This window comes from Balaenoptera physalus (genome assembly GCF_965194825.1).
Source record: "Balaenoptera physalus genome assembly, chromosome: 10".
NCBI lineage: Eukaryota > Metazoa > Chordata > Mammalia > Artiodactyla > Balaenopteridae > Balaenoptera > Balaenoptera physalus.
Window position 1 is genome coordinate 75,664,596 of NC_138889.1, and position 25,103 is coordinate 75,689,698.

The 25,103-nt window shown below is 40.8% G+C and overlaps 1 protein-coding gene and 1 long non-coding RNA gene across 14 annotated transcripts in view; one reads left to right on the plus strand and one right to left on the minus strand.

Annotated features, from left to right (window-relative positions):
• Positions 1–11,052, minus strand: part of UEVLD (UEV and lactate/malate dehyrogenase domains) — a 45,912-nt gene extending 34,860 nt beyond the window's left edge. For 2 of the 9 annotated variants that reach the window (XM_082476660.1, XM_082476665.1), the window contains exons 1-4: positions 10,915–11,011; positions 4,533–4,652; positions 4,015–4,099; positions 280–345 (exon numbers count right to left, since the gene is read on the minus strand). In XM_082476660.1, coding sequence (XP_082332786.1) covers positions 280–345; positions 4,015–4,099; positions 4,533–4,613 — 232 coding nt within the window. In that variant the 5' untranslated portion in view covers positions 4,614–4,652; positions 10,915–11,011. Of the gene's footprint in view, positions 1–279; positions 347–4,014; positions 4,100–4,532; positions 4,653–10,914 lie in introns of those variants that run through there. The other 7 variants (XM_082476664.1, XM_082476666.1, XM_082476661.1 and 4 more) reach the window with 7 other exon arrangements.
• Positions 9,671–25,005, plus strand: LOC309667786. 5 transcript variants are annotated; one of them, XR_014267943.1, is made up of 3 exons: positions 9,671–10,425; positions 21,871–23,788; positions 24,451–25,005. It is a non-coding gene; the product is annotated as an uncharacterized lncRNA (long non-coding RNA). The 5 variants fall into 5 exon arrangements; XR_014267944.1 differs by having other exon boundaries at positions 9,671–10,420; XR_014267945.1 differs by lacking the exon at positions 9,671–10,425 and adding an exon at positions 11,097–11,280 and having other exon boundaries at positions 23,751–23,788.
• The last annotated feature ends 98 nt before the right edge of the window (positions 25,006–25,103 follow it).

The following is a 25,103-nucleotide window of genomic DNA, read 5'->3' on the forward strand; positions in this document are numbered from 1 at the left end:
CCCTGGCAACCCAGTGGTTAGGACTCTGAGCTTCCACTGCTGGGGGCCCAGGTTGGGGGAACTAAGATCCCGCAAGCCACATAGCGTGGCCAAAAAAATAAATATTTAAAAAATAAATAAATAAAAAATTAAAAATTGAGCAGCTCGTAAAAATGTTCTTTAAAAAACAAACAAACAAACAAAAAACACTTTGAGAATGTTATGGAACTAAACAAATATAAGTTCTAATTAAACTGATCTTTTAGAAAATTTCCACATTTTCTCAACTTCCACACTTACCCTGATACATCACAGGAATAGTGCCAGTGAAATTCAGCAGGTTTTTCTGGGAACTATCTTTGAAAACTGGAAGAAAAAAAAGCCCCAGAATGCGCAATCAGAAGTAGGAAGAACCGTGTTAAAGTGTGTGCATGTACATACACACATACAGAAACACACATAATTTCTAAATACCATCATCTAGGAATCAGTAAATATGTTGACAAGGGCAAAGAACTAAATGATGTTCTCTTAGAAAGCAGAGCAGGTAGCTGAAAGAACACAGGACTTAAGATACTGAAATCCCAAGTTCTTGGCCGACTTTTCCTACTTAGAGGTGATGGAAGAAATTTTCACATATTGAGATACGGGGAAGTCATCCTAGCTTATACATTATTTAACTTAAGCTTTATGCTAACTAGAATAGCCAGTTTTGTGGCCCATTAAGCATACATTGTACATCTGCTTTAATCATTAAAGAAAAGGGTGCATTGTCCAGAAGTAAAGAATGTCTGTTTTGAAGACAGAGATAAATGCCTCCCTTCCCTAAAACATCAACGCTAGCACTCCAATGATAAAGCTCCCTTCACAGGCGCCAAGGCCATGCTGACTCATCGTGTGCATGCTCATTTGTCTTTTTTTGAAACCTTGAAGGAATGCACCCCTGTGACGTTTGATGTTCTTTGTTCTGACAGATATAAAACTGTGCTGAAGGGCTTCCCTGGTGGTGCAGTGGTTGAGAATCTGACTGCCAATGCAGGGGACACGGGTTCGAGCCCTGGTCTGGGAAGATCCCACATGCCGCGGAGCAACTGGGCCCGTGAGCCACAACTACTGAGCCTGCGTGTCTGGAGCCTGTGCTCCACAACAAGAGAGGCCGCGATAGTGAGAGGCCCGCGCACCGCGATGAATAGTGCCCCCGCTCGCTGCAACTAGAGAAAGCCCTCGCACAGAAACGAAGACCCAACACAGCTAAAAATAAATAAATAAATAAATAAATAAATTTATTAAAAAAAAAACAAACTGTGCTGAAAACCATGCTTCTTTGGAAAGCTCTTCAGAACTATCTGAGGCTATAGTGCTCAGACTGGCTCAAATAAAACTCTTTTCTATCCTATTATAGACTGTTTATTATTTCTGTCGACAGAGGCATGTGACTTTTGGTTACTTTAACCTCTTTGACCTTCAGTTTCATCATCTAGAAAATAAAGATATAAAATCTATAAAGACTGCATCATAAAGTTGTCATAATGATTAAATGAGATGATGTGAAAACCCTTAATAAGAAGTAAAGGATTATAAAATGTGGGGACATTATCAAATAATTGTCACATGTAACATCAGTTCTAATCACTTTTAGATATCAGATTATAACTTTTATAATCAGAAGAAAAAAGTTAGTTTTATTTTTGAAAGTGACCTTTTAGAAGGATTAGCAATTATCTTTGCTTTCTCTAACTCCATTATTCTCAACCTTTTCTCAATCTTCACATCCCTGAAATTTCAACTTACCCATCTGGGACACACTGATGGAGAATCAATGCCCTAATTTCTGAACTGAATACAGAAAACACTACATCTGGCTTCAAACTGTCAAACTGCCTTGGAATGTGGTCCTTTAAGGACTTCAGTAGCTTACTATACTATTTACGCAGGGGAAGAAAAAAGTCTAAATAGATTTGATGACCTATCAGAAAGGGAGAAGAGGAAAAGCCAGGCTGACAGAAAACTCAAGGCCAAGAGTGTACATAGTACAAATATTTACCTTGAACTATATGAGTGAAAGGTAAAAATGGGTGAAGGGATCACTCTAAGGCAAAACTAAAATGGACAGAGGAGTGGAACAGGGATTGTTTCTCGGGGACACAGAAGAACCTGAAAATGTGGTAGAGAAACTACAGGTGTAAATAGTCACTGTCCAAATTATTCAAAAAGCCAAAAGAAAAATGATTATAATACATGACTAACATTGTCTTCAATAATAAAATGTACCTTGACAATATTAATCCTATAGCTTGAGGGTTTAATGGCACCACAGCCTACTTCCTCTAGATGGGGGAAATGAGAATAAGAATTAACTGGTATAACAAAGGTTTAAATCTATAAGATTACTTATAGATTGTAAAAGAACAAGTATTATTCAAGCAGAGGGCAAGATGGACATGAGTACAAGCCCCAACTCCATGCCTAACTAGCTGTGTAATCTTAAGCAAGTTATTTAAACTCTCTAGGCCTCAGTTTCTTTCTCTGAAAAGTGAAGATGATAATACTCACCTCACAGCTTTGGTTGTACAAGAATATGTAAAATAATATAGATAAAACATTTGGAAGTATTTCTGGTGTTCAATAAATAGTAGCTGTTAAATCCCCCATCCCAGGCATTTATAAGCAGCACCAAATACCTGGGTGTTAATCAAAAGAGGCCAGACACAGGTAGGCCAGAATCTAATCATTTCTTCCACATATAAAATTAGCTATTCCTAAGAAATACTTCAATAATGCCTCAAATTTTCCAATATATAATTCTGAATTAGACATATTTTTGTAACCCAAGCTAATTCAAATACAAAACATACCCATGTAGAATAAAGAAGCTTTTCAAAACTGTGTGTTTTGACTAATTCGTGGGTCCTGAAATCAATTTAGTGAGTCTCAATCAGCATTTTTTTTTTAAACGGTATGGAATGGAATAGAAGAGAAAACACCAAGGTGTACATAATACTTTAGTTGTGTGTATATGGGTTCATGATATAAAATACATTTCCAAGTGTGGGTTGTGGTCAGAAATTTTGAAAGATAGTAAAATCTTTCTCAGGTAACCAGACCCTCTATATTAAGTGAAGAAGATAACTAAAACTTTGTTATTAATTTATTATCAACCATATATGTGGTAGGCAGAATAATGGCCTCCAAGGATGTCCAATACCCTAATCCTTGGAACCTGTGCATATGTTACCTTACTTGGCAAAGAAACTTTTTAGATACAATTAAGTTAAGGACCCTGACATGGGGAAATTATCCTGTATGATTAGAGTGGGCCTAAGCTAATCACATTTGGTTCTTAAAAGCAGAGAACCTTTTCTCTGGAGATCTGACTACAGAAGGATGGTCGGAGAAATGCAACATTGCTAGCTTTAAAGATGGAGGAAGGTGACCGTGAGCCAAAGAATATGGGTGACATTTAGCAACTAAAAAAAGCAAGAGAATAGATGATCTCCCAGAGCCTCCAAAAAGGAACTAAGACCTGCCAACACTTAACCTACAGAGACCTGTGCTGGGCTTCTAGCCAACGAACTGTAAGATAGTCAATTTGCGTTGTTTTTTTTTTTAAAGATTTTTTTTTTTTTTAATGTGGACCATTTTTAAAGTCTTTATTGAATTTGTTACAATATTGCTTCTGCTTTATGTTTTGGTTTTTTGGCCTCGAGGCATGTGGGATCTTAACTCCCTGACCAGGGATTGAACCTGCAACCCCTGCATTGGAAGGCGAAGTCTTAACCACTGGACTGCCAGGGAAGTCCCTGTGTTGTTTTAAGCCACTAAATTTGTGTTCATTTGTTACAGCAGCAATAGAAAACTAATACCATATAAATTTTATTAACTTAAATTTCCTCAAAAACCACAGGTCATAAAGTGTAGCTCAAAATCAGGGGATAAAAGAGAGAAATGAGAAATTATAATAAGTTTGTAGCTCTCTAGGAACAAATAATTAATAGTTTAAATAATGTAGCAAAAACTAGAGGATACAATTCTTACCATAGGTATCCATGGAATATCTGAAATGTGGGAAAAACATGTTTACATTCTTCAGTTCTTCCATAGTTAGATCCCTGAACTTGTACTGAAAAGACAAAAATGATCACGGAATAAGAATAAAATTATAAGCAACAGAACAATTACAAATTAACATTTAACTGAACACTTACTATGTGCTAGGCCCTGGGCTCTGAGTTTTACAAACATGAATAGTATTTGACTTCATCCTTTTAATAACGACCCTATGAAGTAGGCAGGGCTTATAACTGCTTGACTTTATAGAAGATGAAAATGAAAGCTAGAGAATCAAAATAACTTGCTGTGGTAGATAGCAAGTTAAGTAGTGAAGCCAGAGCTCAAACCCAGTGCCTAGGCCTTTAATCACTATATCAAATGCCTCCAAATACTTCCTGAAGGCTTAAGAAATAGGGCAGGATGAAGCACCCCTGTCATCACTGTAAGATCCACCTCTCATGCCTGAATATCTCATTCACTTGAGACACCCTGAATTTCCCTACCTGGTACCGCAGCTGGGTTTCATAGGGAAAACAGAAAGCATGCAAAGGTTTGCAGTCAGGTTGAGTGAACTGCCTCCTCATTCATCCAGATGTAGTCTCAGAAATATTACCTTGGTTGCCCTGTGGGCAAAATCATTTAACTTCTTTGAACTTATTTTCTCATTCGCAAAGAGAAATTATACCCACCTCCCGGACTTGTGCTAGGCATTAAATGAAAAAAAAAAAAAAAAAGTATGTTAAGAGTCTATTACCATTCTGAAAATGAAATTGAGAAAACAATTACGTTTACAATAGCATCAAAAAGAATAAAATACTTAGGAATAAATTTAACACGATGCAAAACTTAGACTCTAAAAACTACAAAACATTGTTGAAAGAAATTAAAATAGATCTAAATGAACAGAAAGATATCCCTTGTCGATAGATCAGAAGACTTGATATTGTTAAGATGGCAATGCTCCCCAACAGATTCAACAATCGCCAGTCCATATCAAAATCCCAGCTGACTTTTGCTCATTTGCAAAAATTTACAAATGGACCTTAAAATTCATATGGAAATTCAAGGAATGCAGCCAAAACAATCTTAAAAAAGAATAAAAAAGGGCTTCCCTGGTAGCGTGGTGGTTAAGAATCCGCCTGCCAATGCAGGGGACACAGGTTTGAGCCCTAGTCAGGGAAGATCCCACATGCCGCGGAGCAACTAAGCCTGTGCACCACAACTACTGAGCCTGCGCTCTAGAGCCCACGAGCCACAACTACTGAGCCCACGTGCTACAACTACTGAAGCCAGCGCGCCTAGAGTCCGTGCTCCGAAAAAAGAGAAGCCACCGCAATGAGAAGCCAGCGCACCGCAACGAAGAGTAGCCCCCACTTGCCACAGCTAGAGGAAACCTGAGTGCAGCAACGAAGACACAATGCAGCCAAAAACAAACTAAAAAAAAAAGAAGTCGGAGGATTCATACTATAATCAAAAAGACAGTAACAAATGTGGGAAAGGATGTGGAGAAATCAGAACCCTCATATACATACACCACTGCTGGTGGTAAAATGGTGCAGCTGCTTTGGAAGAGTTTGGCAGTTCTTCAAAAGATTAAACACAGAGTTACCATATGACCCAACAATTCCACTCTGAGGTATACACCCAAGAAAAATGAAAACATGTCCACACAAAAACTTGTGCACAATTGTTCATAGCAGCATTATTCATAACAGTCAAAAAGTGAAAACAATCCAAATGTCCATCAACTGATGAATAAAGTGTGACATATCCATAAAATGGAATATTCAACCATAAAAATGAATGAAGAACTGATACATGGATAAACCTTGAAAACATTATACTAAGTTAAAGAAAACAGACAGAAAAAGCCACATATTGTATGACTTGTACATAAAGTACCCAAAATAGGAAATCCATAGAAACAGAAAGTAGCTTAGTGGGTGCCTAGGGTTGGAGGAGATAGGGAGAAAATAAAATAACTGCTAAGAGACCCTATTTCCTCTCTCTGAGTCTTAAGTTTTTCATGGGCAAAAGAGATAAGCTCTACTGCCCGCTAACTTCAGTAGGTATGTATGAAGATCTCATGATTAACATATGTAAAAGTGAGATATTAAACAAAATATGTATACAATAGTAAGTATCGACAGGAAACGATGAATCGACAAAGCATACCTAGGTTACAGAAAGGCCTCTGAAAAGAGCTGTCTGCAATTCACATTAGAGCCTAGAACGGTACAGAAAATTAGAGGGAAGGACGAAGGTCATTTTAAGATGGGAAAGAATTTGGCAGAAGAAAAAGTGTATAATTAACAACTTGAGGACTGGAAACATCTCTTACTCATTTTTATTTCCCCATAGCATTTAGCACAGGGTACGGCTTCAATAAATGTAGGCTAATTGGATGGGAGTTAGCAAAGAGGCAGATTTATACGAGTAGAGTGGATATAGAAAGCAATTATGATCCAAAGGACTGAGCATCGATCACTAAGATCACTAAAACTAAGAATCGATCAGTATTAACTACAGCAGGGTAAAAATGAGTCCCAGATTCAGTGTCCCTGATTCAGTGAAAACAAAAGTGAATTAAACCATCCCAACTCCAGACACTACACAAATGTACAAAAGGGTGCATTGTTGTCACCTGGAAGATACATTTTTTATGAACCAAATAATTTTTGTTTTGTTTTCTACTTGATGTTATAAGCTGTTTTCTACATCCTTAACATCCTCTGAGAATGTAATGATTAATGGCTGCATAGGGCTATACACCAGAATTGATCTAACTGCAAAACTGACATAAAAGTTTGTCAAAAGAAGGCAAAAGCACTCTTTTTTTAAGGCTTGAAAATCCAAACATCATTACTAGTCGAATATGTGATTTGCCTTTCTGACGAAAAAGACCTATTTTATCTGTCCTAGAAAAATAAAAAGCACATCATTTTCACTATATATGAAACAGAGTATCTTCTTAGTGTAATATGAAGACGTATATTCCATTACTGTTCCTATACCACCTAAGAGAAGCTTGTATAACATTCTCCAAGGAATATGCCTCAGACAATGCCATTTGCTTGAAGGGTGCAGGCAGGGAACTAAAGAGGAAAACTGGCCCATGAGATTCTAAAACTAAAGCAATTATGCTATCATAAAAATCAGTTGAAAAACTGAGAAGTTACTAAAATTTTAACTTTATCCACTATACTACAGTATGTTTATTTAGTAGACTGATACTCATGAACATCAAGAGTACTCTTGTATGACATTGCTCAAATGTTGGACACCCTGAGGAATACTTTGTGGCATCATTTTATTTAAAAAAAAAAATTAAGCATTAAGGAATCTTACAGATCAAATCCAATCCTATTATTTCATAACTGAGCAAATCTAGGTTAAGTTACCTGTCCAAGGTAACTTGGCCAGGGGAGTGGGAAATAGGAATTAGGGAACCAGAGAATTTTTCTAAACTTAATATTTAACACAACTAAAGAATATATATACATATAAACATATATGTACATATATACACATTTTGAAGAATAAACACTCAGGCACCAACTCACCCATGTTTGATCTAGAACAGTGCTGTCCAACAAAACTTTCTGCCATGATGGAAAAGATCATTATGTGTTCTGTCCAATACAGTAGCCACAAGCCACATGTGGCTACTGACACTTAATATGTGGCTGGTGTGACCGAGAAACTCATTTTTAATTTTATCTAATTTTGATGAATTTAAAGAGCCACATGTGGCTAGTGGCTACCATACTGGACAGCACAGACCTTTCCAATTCCATTACATCTGTCCGGGCGCTCCTTCTCTTAACCATTCAACTGCCTACCTTAAATTGTGTAGTCACATTCCTTTGCTTTTGCCCTCCATAGTTTTTATCGCATTTGTGTGCGTCCCTAAACACCACACTGTTTGCTGTTTAGTTGTTTCTTGTTTTAATCAAAATATAATTTTGCATATAAGCTCCAATTTTTTTCACTGAATATAATGTTTCTAAGATTCACTTGTATTGCTGCATGTTGTAGTTCATTCATTTTCACTGCTGCATAGTGTTTTCCATTGTGTGAATGAGTACAGAACAAATTATCCTTCCTTCTGTCAATGAACATTTGGGTTGTTTCTAATTTTTAATTATGAGTAATTCTGTGAATGTCTCTTGCTTCATATATTATGAATTCTCTATGGTAACTACCATAGAGTTTAAAATTCCCATTCATCCACATCCTCCAAACCCTTTGAAATGATCTTAATTTATGACAATCTAGTGAGAGAAAATGGTGTTTTACCATGCTCTCAATTTGCTTTTCCATGGTTACTAATGGGTTGAGCAAACATTCATTTCCCTGATTCTTCTTTTGTTTTTTAAAAAATGATTATTCGTGTCATTTGTCCAATATTCTATTGGTTTTAATATTGATTTGTAGGCTAATTTATATATTCTGGATACCAATACTTTGTCAATTATGCGTTACAGTATTATTCTCCAAGTTTGTATTTTGCCTCTTCACTCTCTTCGTGTTGTCTTTATATAAAAGTTCTTAATTTGAATGCAATCAAATTTATCACTCTTCTTTGAGTATTTTACGTCTTGTTTAAAAAATGTTTGCATACTCTGAGTCCATGAAGATTCTTTCCTACATTTATCTCTATACGTTTTAAAGCTCGTCTTTTACACTTGAATCTTCAGTCCACGGGGAATTTTTATGTTTGGTAAGAGGTAAGGGTCCAATTTCATTTTCTCCTGTATAGATAATCATTTGTCCCTGCATCCTCCTTTCTATAGTTATCTGCAATGCCTCTTCTGTTGTATATCACATTTCCAAACACGTGTGAACATGGTTCTAAGCCCTCTAGTCTGTTCCACTGGTTAATTTGTCTACCCTATACCAATATCACACTAAGCCTCAATTACTAGTCTTGACATCTGGTAGAGCAAGTTCCACACCTATTCTTCTTCTGTAAAAATGTCAAGATTATTCCTGGCCTTCTGCCCTTCCAAATGATTTTAGAATCAGTCTGAAAATTTCCCCAAATACCCTGTTTGAATTTTGACTGGAACTGCATTGACTCTATAGATCAATCTGGAGAGAGCTGACATCTTCACATCCACGAAGCTGGAATATTTATCTAGGTTGGAATACTTATTAGATTTCATTTGTTTTCAATAAGATTTTTTTCATGTTCTCCTTACAGTTGCTTGATTTTAATGTATTGTTCACTTCACAAATTTTTCAGCAGTAAAATTATTTTTAAGTATTAAGTTATTATATTACTTGCCTACCTCGAGGGTTAAGGAACTTTGGAAATATATGCTGGACTAACGTGTTTCTAAATGGTCTCCTTAATTTACACATCCAACAGACATTTATTAAGCACCTAAGTGCCAGACTCCATGCTATGCACTGATGATAAAAAACAAAAACAAAAACCTTCCTCAACTATTCTGGTCCCACCCTTGAGAAAATTATTGTCTCTCTTTTGTCTTTTTCCTGCATTCCAGTTCCACCAAAATTATGAAGTTCTTTTTCTATTCTCAGCTTTAGCAATTCTTCCCCTTGGACAATACACCATACTTCCGTCACTGAAAAACTTGATAGAGTGGTTCTTTTAATTTCATGTTCTCTGAAGAGGAGACAGAAAAGGGTATAATCCTAAGGACGATGATACTTCTCTTCCTACAAGACCTACACACCTGTCACAGTAGATAAAATCATTCAAATCAAGTATATAAACAATTTCAATCATAAGGCTTCAAAACCTCGAAGGGGTGTACAAACTGCCCCAACAAAGAAAGACACAGGCAAACCCAACTAAAGAGAAAGCAGTTTATCGTGAGAGGAAAATGTAATCAAAAGAACCAGAAAAATATGTGCATGTATATGATTCATATTTAACTGCTGCCATTCCATTTTGCTACTGTTTTATTCAGAATGTATCATGTCTCATGCTTCAATAAAATTTTTATCAGTTTTTTTCATAAAAAACAAAACAAAAAAACGGCATAAACGTACGGTTTCCGATAGGGAAGTTTTAAGAAGCATTATGAATCACTTAACTAAGAAACTGGTGAAAAAGGTGGTTGCCTCAGACTGTACACTGGTGGGGAATCAGAGAGCCTGAACTAAGAGCCTGGTGTAACATAGAAACTGGCGTTAGTCATGCCCGAGAAACGCAGGTCAGACTTCCGGGTCAGCCCTCCACCTCAACCTTTCAACATTACGAGGCTCTCTTCTGGGCCTTCCAACCCTGTCTTCATTCTCAAGTCTACACAGGTCTTTCATTCACTGCACAGTTACTCAGCACTCCGTCGTGTCAGGCACAGGGCTAGGTGATGGGAATACTACAGCACTGTCTCTGCCATCAGAGTTCACCGCCCGAGTAAGGTTTGTATGTAAATAATTACTCCACGATGTGATAATCGATATTTCTGAAAGCAAGTAAAGGAGGTAGTGATTCTGTTTCTAGGGAGTGACATCTGAGTTGAGTCCTACAAAGGATGAGCAACGCAAGTCATAAAAAAAGGGGGGGGTGGTGGTGAGGGCAGGCCATTTCTGCAGAGAGAAAGGCGTGGTTAAAGGGACTGGCGAGTACTGGAAGCTGAGACCAAGAGAAGCTGGTGGCGTGAGAAGGTCTCACAGCGGGTGGAGGTTGGGGGATCTCGGATATGCAGGCGAAGCCAGAGACCCGGCCTCGGGAAGGAGAGGTCCGCGCCCTCCCTGCGGCCACTCCCCGTAGCCGGCTTCAGGCCAGCCCACACCCCGCTCCAAGCCCCATGACAAGCCGGGAAAACGCCCCAAGAAGGTGGCCCGGCCAGGGGTGGAAACGCCCCCAAGCCCCGGCGCCCCAGCCCCTGCCCGGCGGGCTGGCCGCACCTTGCCAAGCAGTCGCCTCAGACCCTCACTGTTGAACTCCATCTCCAGCCAGGACAGCGAGTCCAGTTCTGAGACCCCAAGCCCGGACTCTCCTTCCGCACTGTCCTGGACGGAAGCTGCCGAGGATCAAACTTCCCGAGCGGTCCAAGGCCCCGCCCCTTCCCAGTCTCGAAAGTCCACCGATGTCCAACGCCCCAGGCTCAGCGAGGCTCCGCCCGGAGTCTCACCACCGCTCCTCCGCGAACCCTGAGTGCGTTCAGAAACGCGTGAGCGCCAAGGGAACCACGACCCAGCTTGCTGGAGGGAAACTTGGGGACATCGGTGAAGACAGGAATAGGAAGGACCCGAGGAGAAGCAGTAAAGGAGGTAGAAGATATTGGCACTGTTCTGGGAGAGAGTTTCGAGAAGGATGTGATGAATTCAGTAGGGTATCGAGAAAGATCAAGAAAGACCCCAAACTGTGGTTGGATTTAGGAAGGAAGAGGTAATGGAGCTTCAAAAGAGAAATTTCGGGGGGGCTAGAAAGGAAAACGGACGCAGGAGGAGAATTGTCAGAACTGGGAGATAAGACAGCCGAGTGAGGGTGGTGCAGCATGGGGGCAGGGGTTGCCTTTGGCGGGGCGGGGCAGAGCATAACAGCGTTGGTGGCCGAAAGAGGAAAAAGTCAGGTAACAAAAAGAGTTTGAAGACAAAAAAGGTAGATTGGTGGTTAAGGTCATCCGGAGAAGTAAGACGAAGAGATGCAATTTGCGGGCCTTGTTTGGTCTCCTTGAATGAGTTACTTCCCTGCTTTGCATCCCTGGTTTGAGCCAGTGGGCCTAAAAAGTCCTGGGAGCTGGCTATTGTAACTGTCAAGAGGTTGGGTGGGCAGGAAGGTGATTGTATTTATGGGAAGAGCCAAAGGTAGGAATGCTGTGATTCTGTTAGGAGAAGAAAGTGAAAGGCTGGAACGAGCACTTATTTATTCAACAAACTTTTGTTGAGCATTGGCTACTTGCTAGATATTGTCAGGGAGGAAGAAATTTTCCTCTATTCTTCTAGCTTCCTCTGGCTGGACTAAGAAGTAAACTGACACCAGACAGAATAATAGGAGAAAATCAAACAAAAGTTGCTAGCATGTATACCTGGGAGAGACCCAGGAGAACTGAGTGACTCGCCTTAATGGCCGAAGCCCTCACCTTAAATACCATCTTCAGCTATGGCAAAAGAGGATGTTGGGGGTTGTGGTTTGAGACTTCAAAGGGGAGAAAGGCAGTTCACATGGAGAGAGAGAGTAAATATTTGGTAAACAAATGTTTGCTGGCCCTTGCAGAGACTAGGAGACTCTGATTTCTAGGCTCTGCCAAGTTCCTGCCACCACACCTAGCCCATATTCTTTGCAGATATCTCTGGTGACAGCTTAATAAGGGGAACGGGCCTTCTCTCTAAATCCTTTTAGGCAGTTAAGGGGGCCTTAAAAATGGGCATCCTAAGTTAACCCTCCTGCCAAAGAGACACATTTTAAGGTGGCAAATTTTGCTCCCCTGCAATATTTTTCTAGGTCTGCGGATACTGCAGTAAACAAAATAGACAAAAGTATCAGCAGTCCTAAGGCTGTCATTCTTTTATTAGTAGGAGGAGAGCAAAACAATAAATATAGTAAGTAAATTAGACCGTATGTTAGAAGTAATTAAGTGTTGTGGGGAATAATTTTTAAAAGGCAGGTTAAGGAAGTGAGGGTAGGTCTCCTTGAGAGGTGAGAAAGTAAGCATTCCATATTAGAGGGCATCCAGAGCCCTAAGACAGACGTGTGCTTGGGGAGAGTCAAAACCGCGGGGAGGCCAGTGTGGCTGGAGTCCAAAGAAGAGGTGAGGAAGCAGAAGTAGGCTACTTCAGAGAAATAAGGGGGAGCCACAGAGGGTTTAGGACAGTGATTCTTCCTGTGTGGTCCCCAGACCTGCAGCCTCAGCATCACCTGGAACTTGTTAGAAATACGGATTCTAAGGCCTCACCCCAGACTTAACAGAATCAGAAACTCTGGGGATCAGGTCAAGCAGTCTGTTTTAACAGGCCTGGGTGATTCTAACCACTATAAAGACTTTGGGGACAACTGTGACTCTGGCTTGTCAGTGCCCTCCCACCAGAGACCATCAGGAACACACACATACTTAAACAAGTTGGGTTGATTACTCCTGCCCGTAAGGGAGCAGATACTGTGGAGAACCACTGGGACAGCTGAGTAAGAGTGTGGAAAGAACCTATTATAGGATTTGGGCTCTGGGTGATTTGGGAGAGGGCTTAAGGAATCAAAGCTTTACTTTGGATTGGGTGCTGTCAGAAGGCAGAGACAATTCTATGATTGGGTATCTCAATATATATTATCTCTCAGATGGGTAAACTAGAGCAAGGTTAAGGCTGTAATTGGTAGAGAACCAGTAGTCGCATTAGCAGAGAGAAGAGGATGTTTGGGTATTTCCTGGGTTGCACAGTGACCTTGTTTTTGTCTCTGCTTAGAAGAAATTATGACGAGGGCTTGTTTGGTCTCATTTTATCATGATCTGAGTGACCCTGTCTGATGTCAGTGTTCTGAGATTGTTTATATCCAACAGGAGACAACAGGAGCCTGGCTGTGAGGGCCAGGTCAGCTTGTAGCAACACTGAGACCTAGCTTGGTCAGTCCAGTTCCCAGATGTCAGGGGCTGCTTTTTTCTTTCTTAGGCTTTTGCTCTGAGAGAGAGGAAGCCACTGGAGGGTTTTGAACAGAGGAGTGACACGATCTGACTGAGTTGGAAAAGAATAAGTCTGACAGATGAGTTGTGAAGAGACTGGGGGTGGGGGGGGAGTGGAGAGTGGAAGCCGGGAGGCACGGTAGGAGGTGAGACGGTTGAAGGATAAGAGGCTTGTTAAGAGCACCTCAGCCAGATCTAACACACCTCAGAAACTTTGAAACTTTCAGAGATTCTAAGATTTAACAGATCCTATCAGAAATCCATTAATCAAGGAAAAGCTATCAAGTTAGAAGTAAGGCCTGAACAGGGTTCTTCCATCTTTTATGAAAGAACCTTTTATGGAAGAAGCCTTCCATCCAAACCACCAATTCTCTTCTGATTTAATCACTATGGATGAATTATAGGCACTAGGAACACTCTATGCCTGTTTGTGTGTGTGTGTGTGTGTGTGTGTGTGTGTAGCTATCAATTCCCATGTGGAAGGTCATTGCTAAGAGTTTTATGCACTTCATTGCAGTTAATCTTCACAAAACTCTAGATGGAATTATTATCAATTATTACCTCACTTTTACTGTTGAGCAAACTGAGGTTTAGTGAAGTATTTCCTATTTCCTTGTTTCTGAGATCCTGTTGAATAAGAGATGTATTACTGACAATGTTCTGGGGAGAAAAGGTTGCAAAATTAAGTATACATACCAGTTTTAACCCCACTTTTGGGAATTTGTCTTAGAGAAATAAAAGTACCCAGGATGTATGTATTATACAAAGATGTTAATTATATTAAAAGGGAAAAAAAGTCCCCAGGCTAAGAAATGGGCAAAGTGTATATTCTGGACCTTTGTTTATAGTTTGAGAAAAAACACAAGAATGGCTTTTCTTGGTCCTCTGCTTCTGATCTCTGTTTACACTCTTTGGTTTCTTAGTTATGGGTCCTATCAGACACATTGTTTAGGGGTAAAACCTTGGTATTCTGAATATCAGACAAATGTATCCTTATCATTTACTTCTTTAAAAAAATTTTTAATTGTAAAATACACATAATGTACAATTTACCATCTTAACCATTTTTAAGTATACAGTTCAGTGGTATTAATTACATTCATAACGTTTTACAGCCATCACTACCATCTGTCCCCATAACTCTTTTCATCTTGTAAAACAAACTCTGTACCCTTTAAACAATAACTTCCCATTCTTCCCTCCCTCCAGCCCCTGGCAAGCACCATTCTGCTTTCTGCCTTTGTGATTTTGACTACTCTAAGTATGTCACCAGTGGAGTAGAGAGTCCAGAAACAGACCCTCACATATATGATCAATTATTTTTGACAAAAGTGCCAAGACCATTCAGGTGGAAAAGCACAGTCTTCTCAGCAAATGGTGTTGGGAAAACTGAATATCCATATGCAAAAATGAAGTTAGATCCTTATCCAATACCATATACAAATATTAACTCAAAATGGATCAATGACCTAAATGTAAGCCCTAAAACAATAAAACTCTTAGAAAAAAATGTAGGACAAAAGCGTTATGACATTGGATTTGGCAGTGATTTCTTGGATATGACACCAAAGACATAGGCAACAAAAGAAAAAAATAGATTGGACCTCATGAAAATTTAGAAATTTTGTTCATCAGAAGACAGTATTGGGAATTCCCTGGCGGTCCAGTGGTTGGGACTCAGTGCTTTCACTGCCATGGCCCAGGTTCAATCCCTGATCGGAAAACTAAGGTCCCACAGGCTATGTGCAGTGCGGCCAAAAAAAAAAAAAACAAACCAAAAAAACAAGACAGTATCATTTACTCTTTAGATGTGTGGAGCTTATATTGTTATTCATTGACTGACAGCATATGCTGCATCTCAGGCCATCCTTCCACAAATGTCCTTTGACTTTGTGAAATGAAACTGCAATCTTTCTTTTCTTAAACTAGTTCTTTTTTCTAAGGATTTTATATCGCCTCTCAATTTTCATGCTCTGTCTGAACTGGCATACTTTTTTTTTGGTCATTTTGCTGCTTCTCTGGTTAAGTAAAAAATCGGCAACGTGCAAGAGAAATGTGTCCAAGAAATTTTGTTTATGACAATCACAACATTGTTTACGGTGATAAAAAGCTGGGAAAAAAATCTAAATGCACATTGTGCCTGTTACTAATTCATTACCTTTCAGTTCCAAATACACCATTTATTGCTTGCTCTGCTATTGTGGAGCTGGACCTTTTAAGCATTTCTCCCTTGCTAGTGGGCACAATATTAAGTTTTGTCAATAGAGGGCCTGGGGGTGATACTGCAGGAGGAAGAGACTTCCTCCTTCCAGTGTGCTTTTGTTCTTGGTCCTACCATGTGGCTGCCAGTGGCATGAGTCGGGATATCCAGTAGTGCTCACCTCTGTCGAGTTTCAGTGGCCCCTCTGTAGGGTGCTTTCCATTGAGTTTCAGTGGCGCTCCTGCCAGTCAGTGAGTTCTACCACCCCCAACAAGGTGGCTTCCCAGTACATTCTACTGGCATATCCCCAGAGGGTAGATTCTCAGCAATGATCAGTAAGCTTGACAGACGCCCCCCCATGGAGACTTCCCAGCAGATTCCACCAGCATCTCAGAGGGTGGCGCCCTACGTACCAGGTACGGCCTACAGCAGCTCATTGGATTTCCCTACCATCCGGTTGGTCATGACCACCACTTGTCCAAGTTTTGGATCTCAACCCTGGAAGGTCAGAGACTCTTTCAAGTTTATTCTTTCCTTGGATGCTTTGCCTCAGCTCTAGTGGTGGTGGCTGCTCCCTATATATGCTATTCCTGTGACACGTAGAGCTTTCTACCTCTTCCATTAATCTCCTGTTCCTAGTTAATAATTCTTTTTATCGAACTTTCTCTGTTCAAATTATTGTGTGGTTTCTATCTCCTGACTAGATCTTGACTGATATATCCATTATTAGGAGAAAGATGAGGGAATTCCCTGATGGTCCAGTGGTTAGGACTCGGTGCCTTCACTGCTGGGGCCTGGGTTCAATCCCTGGTCGGGGAACTAAGATCCCACAAGCCATGCGGCTCAGCCAAAAAAAGAGAGAGAGAGAAAGAAGAAATACATGTGGAATATTATACAAGAATTAAAAAAAAATAAGACTTCTGCTTCTGTCTATGAAGAATCAACTGCTACAGGAGTTGTCTTCTCTCCATAAACAAATAGAAAATTGCATAAAATATATGAAATAATTATCTTCAGATCTTGCACAAGGGCCAGCACCAGACTGTGAACTTTGAAAGAAAGAAAACAAAAGAGATGAGCTTTAAAAGCCCCTGCCTACTGCCCAGAGGCAGTTTTCAGACTGCAGCACAGAGAGGGGTTACCCAAACGAAGCCGAATTGAAAAGAAAGATAGTGGCGTACTAAGGAGGCCAAAGTGCCAGGAATTTGCAGGATGGAGTACTGAAAAGAGGCAATTCCACAGAGAAAGAACTCTGGACATCTCCACAGGAACCCTTGTGAGTCTTTAGCTGAGTTCTGTCTGTGCACACATGGGGTAAAATTCCATGAGACCGGGAAGAGAACCACCCAGAAACAGTAGGCCAAACATTTCTTGGAGCTCCCAGAAGGGCTGGGAGTTGTGGGAAATTCCACAGATCGGAAAGACCTAATACCATTGGCGTCAGAGAGAGCGCTTAAAAGGGTCATAGCTCAGTAGTGGGGGTGATTATCTCTAGAGTAAAGGCTGCTCCTGGCCCACCATAACAAAGCTTAAAACTTGCCTCAGAACACTCAAACTGATTGCAGGTAACTTAATTGCATCCCAGAAGAAAACCCAACACTATCAAAAAGAATACAACAGGGCTTCCCTGGTGGTGAGGTGGTTAGGAATCCACCTGCCAATGCAGGGGACATGGGTTTGAGCCCTGGTCCGGGAAGATCCCACATGCCGCGGAGCAACTAAGCTCGTGTGCCACAACTACTGAGCCTGCACTCTAGAGCCCGCGAGCCACAGCTACTGAGCCCGCATGCCACAACTACTGAAGCCTGCGTGCCTAGAGCCCGTGCTCCGCAACAAGAGAAGCCACCACAATGAGAAGCCCACGCACCGCTACGAAGAGTAACCCCCACTTGCCACAACTAGAGAAAGCCTCTGTGCAGCAACAAAGACCCAACGCTGCCATAAATAAATAAATAAATAAATAAATAAATAAATAAATAAATAAAAAAGAATACAACAAAATCCAGCCCTCAACACTGTAAAATTCACCATGTTGAACATCCAACCAAAAGTTACCAGGCATTCAAAGAAACAGGAAAATATCATCCACAACAAAGAGAAAAATCAACCATTGAAACAGCCCCACAAATGATAGAGATAATAGATTTGCAGACAACTTCCTTAAAATGCTTATTATCAATCTCATAAATATACCCAAGGATGTAAAGGAAAACATGAACACCATGTGGAGAAAAATGAAAGGTAGAATTAAAAAAAAAAGAAATTGAACTTCTAGAGATGAAAAATACAAAGTCAAATTAAAAATACACTGTATGGGACTAACAGAAGTTTAGAAGATTAGGGGGGAAAATGAGTGAACTTGAAAAAGACAGCAATGGAAACTATCCAAAATGAAACACAAAGAGAAGAAAAATGAACATTCCCACCAACAGTGCAAGAGGGTTCCCTTTTCTCCACACCCTCTCCAGCATTTATTCTTTGTAGATTTTTGATGATGGCCATTCTGACCGGTGTGAGGTGATACCTCATTGCAGTTTTGATTTGCATTTCTCTAATGATCAGTGATGTTGAGCATCCTTTCATGTGTTTGTTGGCAATCTGTATATCTTCTTTGGAGAAATGTCTATTTAGGTCTTCTGCCCATTTTTGGATTGGGTTGTTTGTTTTTTTTGATATTGAGCTTCATGAGCTGCTTGTAAATTTTGGAGATTAATCCTTTGTCAGTTGCTTTGTTTGCAAATATTTTCTCCCATTCTGAGGGTTGTCTTTTGGTCTTGTTTATGGTTTCCTTTGCTGTGCAAAAGCTTTGAAGTTTCATTAGGTCCCATTTGTTTATTTTTGTTTTTATTTCCATTTCTCTAGGAGGTGGGTCAAAAAGGATCTTGCTGTGATTTATGTCATGGAGTGTTCTGCCTATGTTTTCCTCTAAGAGTTTTATAGTGTCTGGCCTTACATTTAGGTCTTTAATCCATTTTGAGTTTATTTTTGTGTATAGTGTAGGAAGTGTTCTAATTTCATTCTTTTACATGTAGCTGTCCAGTTTTCCCAGCACCACATATTGAATAGGCTGTCTTTTCTCCATTGTATATTCTTGCCTCCTTTATCAAAGATAAGGTGACCATATCTGTGTGGGTTTATCTCTGGGCTTTCTATCCTGTTCCACTGATCTATATTTCTGTTTCTGTTCCAGTACCATACTGTCTTGATTACTGTAGCTTTGTAGTATAATCTGAAGTCAGGGAGCCTGATTCCTCCAGCTCCGTTTTTCTTTCTCAAGATTGCTTTGGCTATTCAGGGTCTTTTGTAAACAGGCACTTTTCATATGATCCAGCAATCCTCCTCCTGGGATTTACCCTAAAAAATTAAAACTTATATTCCCTTAAAAAACTGTACACAAATATTTATAACATCTCTATTCAAAAAACAAAATCTTTATTCAGAATAGCCCCAAACTAGAAACAACTCTAATGTTCTTTGACAGGTAAATTGATAAACCGATACAGCCATACAATGGAATAATATTCCATAAAAAAGAACTAACTCTTGTACAACATGAATGAATCTCAAAAGTATTAATGCTAAGTGAAAGAAGCCAGTGGAAGAAGGTTATGATTCCATTTATATGAAGTTCTAGAAGATGCAAAAGCAGATCAGTGGTTGCCAGGGGCCAAGGGATTTAGGGGGAAGGGATTGACTGCAAAGTGGCACGGGGAGCTTTTTGAGATGATCACAATTTTTTCTATCCTGATTGTGGTGGTAGTTACAAGATTGGCACATTTCAAAAAACATATCAACTGTACACTAAAAATGAGTGTGCTTTATCATATGTGATTTATACCTCAGTAAAGCTTATTATTAGAAACAAAAAAGGAATGTGTTTAGATTTTTTATCAATTGACCCAGGAGGATGTCCATGATGTATTGTTATAGGAGAAAAGCAAGTTACATAGTAGCATATGTAGTGTGATCACCTTAAACAAAACAACACTGAAAAAACCCCTCTGTATCCCTCTATATGTGTAGTGATATTTGCAAGCTCGTAGAGAAGTCTTTGGCAGAAGAACACACACTAAGCTGGTAACACTGGTTACATCATGTGGCTAAGAAAGAGGGGGAGAGTATTACGTTTTTCTTTATACATCTTTGGATAGTTTCATGTTTTACAATGATTTATCATGAAAATAAAGGGAATATCAAAATAATAGGGAGATGTGTATGTAGGAAGAACTCTGGTGGAGGGAGAGGTCCACTGTACCAGTGCAGAAGGTCAAAGGGATCGAGATAAGGTCATTAAACGTGACAAAAAGGAGATCTTTGGTAACCTCCAAGAGAGCATCTAAGTAGTGGGGTGGGGGCAGAAGTCAGGATGTGATGCATGGAAGAAAAGCGTGGACTGGAAAGAAAGGCTTTGGGTATGGACCACTTGTTTAGGAAGTTTGGTCGTAAAAGGCAGTTAAGAAACAGGACAGTTAAGAAGGGAGCCACAGCAACAGTTGGAGGTTTTTGTGAGTAGAGGACAAGGATACTTGTGGCTTCTTGAAGGCCAAGTAAAGAGAACCAGGACTTCCCTGGTGGCTCAGTGGTTAAGAATCCGCCTGCCAGTGCAAGGGACACAGGTTCAGGACCTGGTCCAGGAAGATCCCACATGTCGCAGAGCAACTAAGCCCATGTACCACAGCTACTGAGCCTGCGCTCTAGAGCCCATGAGCCACAACTACGGAAGTCCACGTGCCTAGAACCCATGCTCCGCAACAAGAGAAGCTACTGCAATGAGAAGCTTGCACACTGCAACAAAGAGTAGCCCCCGCTCGCTGCAACTAGAGAAAGCCCGAGCGCGGCAATGAAGACCCAACACAGCCACAAAAATAAATAAATAAATAAATAAATTTATTAAAAAATAATAAAAAGAAAAGAAAAGAGAACCAGTGGACAGGAGCTGACCAAAGGAATTGAAGAATGGTATAAAATGGTGGTGAGAGAGCCCTTGAGATGGGAGGGGAGGGATTGCAAGGACAGAAATAAAGAGTTCTCATTTCCCTAGAATTCAGTTTTGTTTCATTCACAGCTGTCATAGACCTAGGAACACACCTTTCCCAATCCCTGTCTCTAGTCTAAAGAGCCCAACTTCCTAACAGGCAACTGGGCCCTGATCTGGAGCATCACCTGTGTGACCTAGTAGTGCAGGTCACTCAGGCTCTGTAAACCTCAGTTTTCTCATTAGTAAAATGGGATAAATAATAGTACCTACCTCATATTGTTGTTGTGAGATAACGCATTCAAAGAGCTTAGTTTGCTGCTCAACTGCTGGTCTGGGGGCAGTCTCTCCGACCTGTTGTGGCCTGGGCCATATAATCAGTGATGTCACAATGCCCTAGTAGACTCCAGCTTCTCTACTAGGGAGTTGCAGATCCTTTGGAGCTAAGGACTGGAACTTACATGCGAGACCTCTACCAACTGAGGGTTTCATGAGCATACTCCTTTGTCACGATCTTGGTGAATAGTCTTTTGCTGTGCAATCGTGTCTTAGAAATTGTTTTACTTATTATCATGATTGTACTTGGCTGGATGCTTTTTGTTGGATTTGCATGTTACATGGGCACATTTCCAGAGTTCATAGTAAGTAGTAACCTTGCCTGTTAATCCCTCATAGTCAGTCCTGGCTCTGGCTAACCCTCCCAGCTGGGGTTTCTGACCAAACAGGAAAGATAGTTGGGGTCTCACCACTAATAAGAGGTCAGGATGTGGTGGGAACACAGTTAGTTTCGCAGGCTACTTCCCATCCCATTGGGACATCTTTAAGCCTTTCCCCTTCCACTTGGGTACTTAACATCACTTATTTCAAAGCACTGTGGAATTTATAAGGGGTCTGGTGGAGACAGTGCCTGACTTCTGGATTTCAGGCCAAGTGGATCAGTGGTTGCTGGGAGGAAAGGGAATGTGGACATTGGTGGGACCTTTTCAGCAGCCCTTCCAGTCACATACAGAGGCAGTCACCTACTGTGCCAATGAGTAGGGCCAGCTCTGCCTTTGAGTTTCTTTCTTCCTCAGCCTCCAACTCTGAAGTGGAAAGAGAGGTAGGCTGTTCAGGAGAGCAAGACACACCCGAGGAGCCAGACATTGGATGAAGATCTGCAGCTGTGGGTGGATGTGACGGTCTGTTGGCCTGGATTCTTCCCTTTCAAGAGAACTTGGTGGCACCCTGAAATCTCAATGGAAAGTTTACATTCCTCTGGAAAATAAAATAGACTGCGGAAGGGGAAAGAATTTGGGGAGTACTGCTGAGGACAGCAAGCCCTGGTTCAAAGATTTGTTAATAACCATACCTCATGGGTATTCTTTCCAAAGACTGTTCCATCTATTAACTTATTTTCTCCATGCAAACTCTGTAATAAATTAGACCAGCATTTTTAATGCCCCCTTTGGCAGACTCTGAAACTGGAGTTAGTGTAAATTTGAGTTCAAGTCCTAACCTTGCAACTTCCTAGCCATGTGACCTTGAGAAAGTTCAATCTCTCTGAACCTCAAGTTTCTTCATCTGTATAATGGAGATGTTCCAGTATCTTTCTGTTTTTGTGAGGATTACATTTGGGAATTCATGTAAAGCATTTATTGCAAAGCTTGACAATTAGCATTTAGTAAATGCTAACTTAACAACTAGGCAAAATAATGAACCAGTCAACAAAGAGTTACTGGTGACTATACTTACCTAGGGCCACACAAACCAACCCATTTGTGAAGCTGGGTTGCAAGCATAGATCTCGGGACTTAATACCTCTCTCACTCATTCCACTAGACCAGCCTGCCGATAGGAAACATTAGTAGCCGTGTCCTTTTAGCACACCATTTCCTGGGTTTCTCAAATCCCACCCCGTTTCATTCAGACCAGTTTTTTCAAAGATGTTCCCATTGTTAAACTTAACTCTTAAGAGTCTTAGTAATATGCCGATTACAGGAGCAGGTTTTCTGGGAAGCTTCTCCAGAAGGCATGGGTATCTATCAAGTCCCAGGCCCAGGTATACTAGGAGCAAGGCATGATGGTGGTTCTTTTGTTTGTTTGTTTTCTCCATCTGCCCCAGAATTTCTATGAGAGTATTGGCCCAACAGTAAGACCTGTGTGGGGTGGGGATGCAGATGGAGGCACTGGGCACTTGTTCAGCTTGAGCCACTGCCACAGTGTGATCCTGACCAAACCACTGAAAGTATTCTGTGCCTTGGTTTCTCCAGCTATGAAATGGGCATAATAGCCCATCTTCCTTCTCTTCCCTTCTCAGGGAGGTTGATAGGAGGCTTCCCCTGCATGATGAGGGTTTAACTGTGCCATTTTGCAAAGTGCAAGATTTTTCTTCTTTGAATAGCCTAACAATAGTATTTAAGTAATTGCTTATAGCTGTACATAGCCAGTCACTCCTCCCAGTTAATCCAGGGTGTGTTTTATTTGGCTTTGTTCACAGCAATGGTTTTTTTGCATCTGATTGCATAAAGCAAGTAGTCAAAATTTTGGCACGTGATGAGTTAATAAAGATAAGATATCAGCTAGATCCTAACCACACAGAGTCACTAAAGAATGGAGCCCTCCTGCTAAGGGCTCTTTAGCCTCTATACACCTGGCATCCTGGCCAACTGTCCCATAGCTACTCACTCTGATCCCCAAGGTCACAGGAGCTGATGTCACAATTGGTGTCTGAGCTCTGACCACCAAATAGCCATGGCGAGCCACTTCAGGTCAGACTAGACCACGAAGCTCCTCAGCCAGGAGCTATCATGCTGGACCATCCATCATCTGGTCTTGAATGAGGACAGCCCAGTTTCCAGGACTCAGGGAACAGAACACCACACCTTTCAGAACCGCCTGTTTCCCCCTGCACACACCACCAGCTAAGCAAGAAGCCCCACAATGATCGTTGTCTTATGGATGCTTCTCATTGCAGGAACAATGTGGAAGGGATATAAGTATCCCCCAGGAGGGGTAAGTGTGCCTTCAACTTTGTTCTCTCTTCCTACTTTGAAATGTATTCCCCGGGATAAGTGAACTAAGCATCAAAATCCAACTTTTGAAACAAATACTCTCTTCTTTATTCAAAAAGTTATTGTAGCATACCTACTTCTATTGTTATTCACTATCTACTTAGAGTTGAGAGAGTTCCCTCTTTCATGTGATCTTTTATACATCTTTTCCTAAGAGCCTTTACTTTTTTTAAGTTCTTCAGTGTCTTTCAAAAAAACTGGAGGTATAAAGATATTTCAGGCCCAGACTCAAAGCTGTCTGACAGTGCTGACCTCGTCTCATGCTCATGGGACACTTTATATGTTCAGCCTTCTATACCACTTAGCCCACACCAGCAACCCACACTTAACTGTCCCTCATCAGGTAAACACTGGTCTGTAAAACGGTTCTGGTGGCAGATGTCTCTTTCCTCTCTCCTCCTGTTAGACCTTGGATGTTCATCTTTTCTTTGCCTCTTGTCAGCTCCCACACTGCTAAGCCCCTGTGGCAACTGGGATCGGAGGCATTAGGTGAGACAGAATGGGACACAGCTACCCCTACCTGCCCTTGAGGGCAGTTATCTCAGCCCCACACCCTAGCAAGCACTAGGCAAGACCCACCTGACATACTTTTTTTCCCCCCAGACCCCGGTGGAAATAAGCACAGATGATCCTGGTGAAGTAATGCAGCTCTGAAGCGTTCCTGGCCAGCTGTACTGTTCCTGTTGGTTTCACATAAAGTAATTGCATACCATGTTGTCACATTTTATGTAACAAGTTACCACACTTTTAAAGATGAATGAAGACTTGGTATTCTGTTAGCTCAAAACAGGGAGATGGAGGGTCGGGAGGTAGTTGGGTGGATGGGAGTGATTGGGTCCCCTCTGTTTCATAGTCTGTAAGAGTGGCATTAAGACTAAGATACCTACTTCAATTTGTCCCCTATTCTGTACCCTTGAACATAGAAATCCTCTAGAGCTCTTTAGACCTATTTCCCACATAATACCTTTCTCCTGGGTCCAAGGTCCAGGGTCCAGGCAGGGGTGAAAAATGTAAATGTTACAGAAGGGGTTAGAGATTGCAGCAACTTTAAGCCTATTCTCTGAGGGTATTTCTCTGTGGCCTTTTCATAGCTATCATTAAGCCCAAAGCTTACACCATATGGGGAAAGGGCATTTTCATATTGGGTGCTAAACTATACAGTATTTTAATCCTTAGAGTAACCTCAGCCTCATTTTACAAAATGGCAAAAATGAAGTCGAGAGGCTTAAGTACCTTACCAACCCACACAGTTCTCG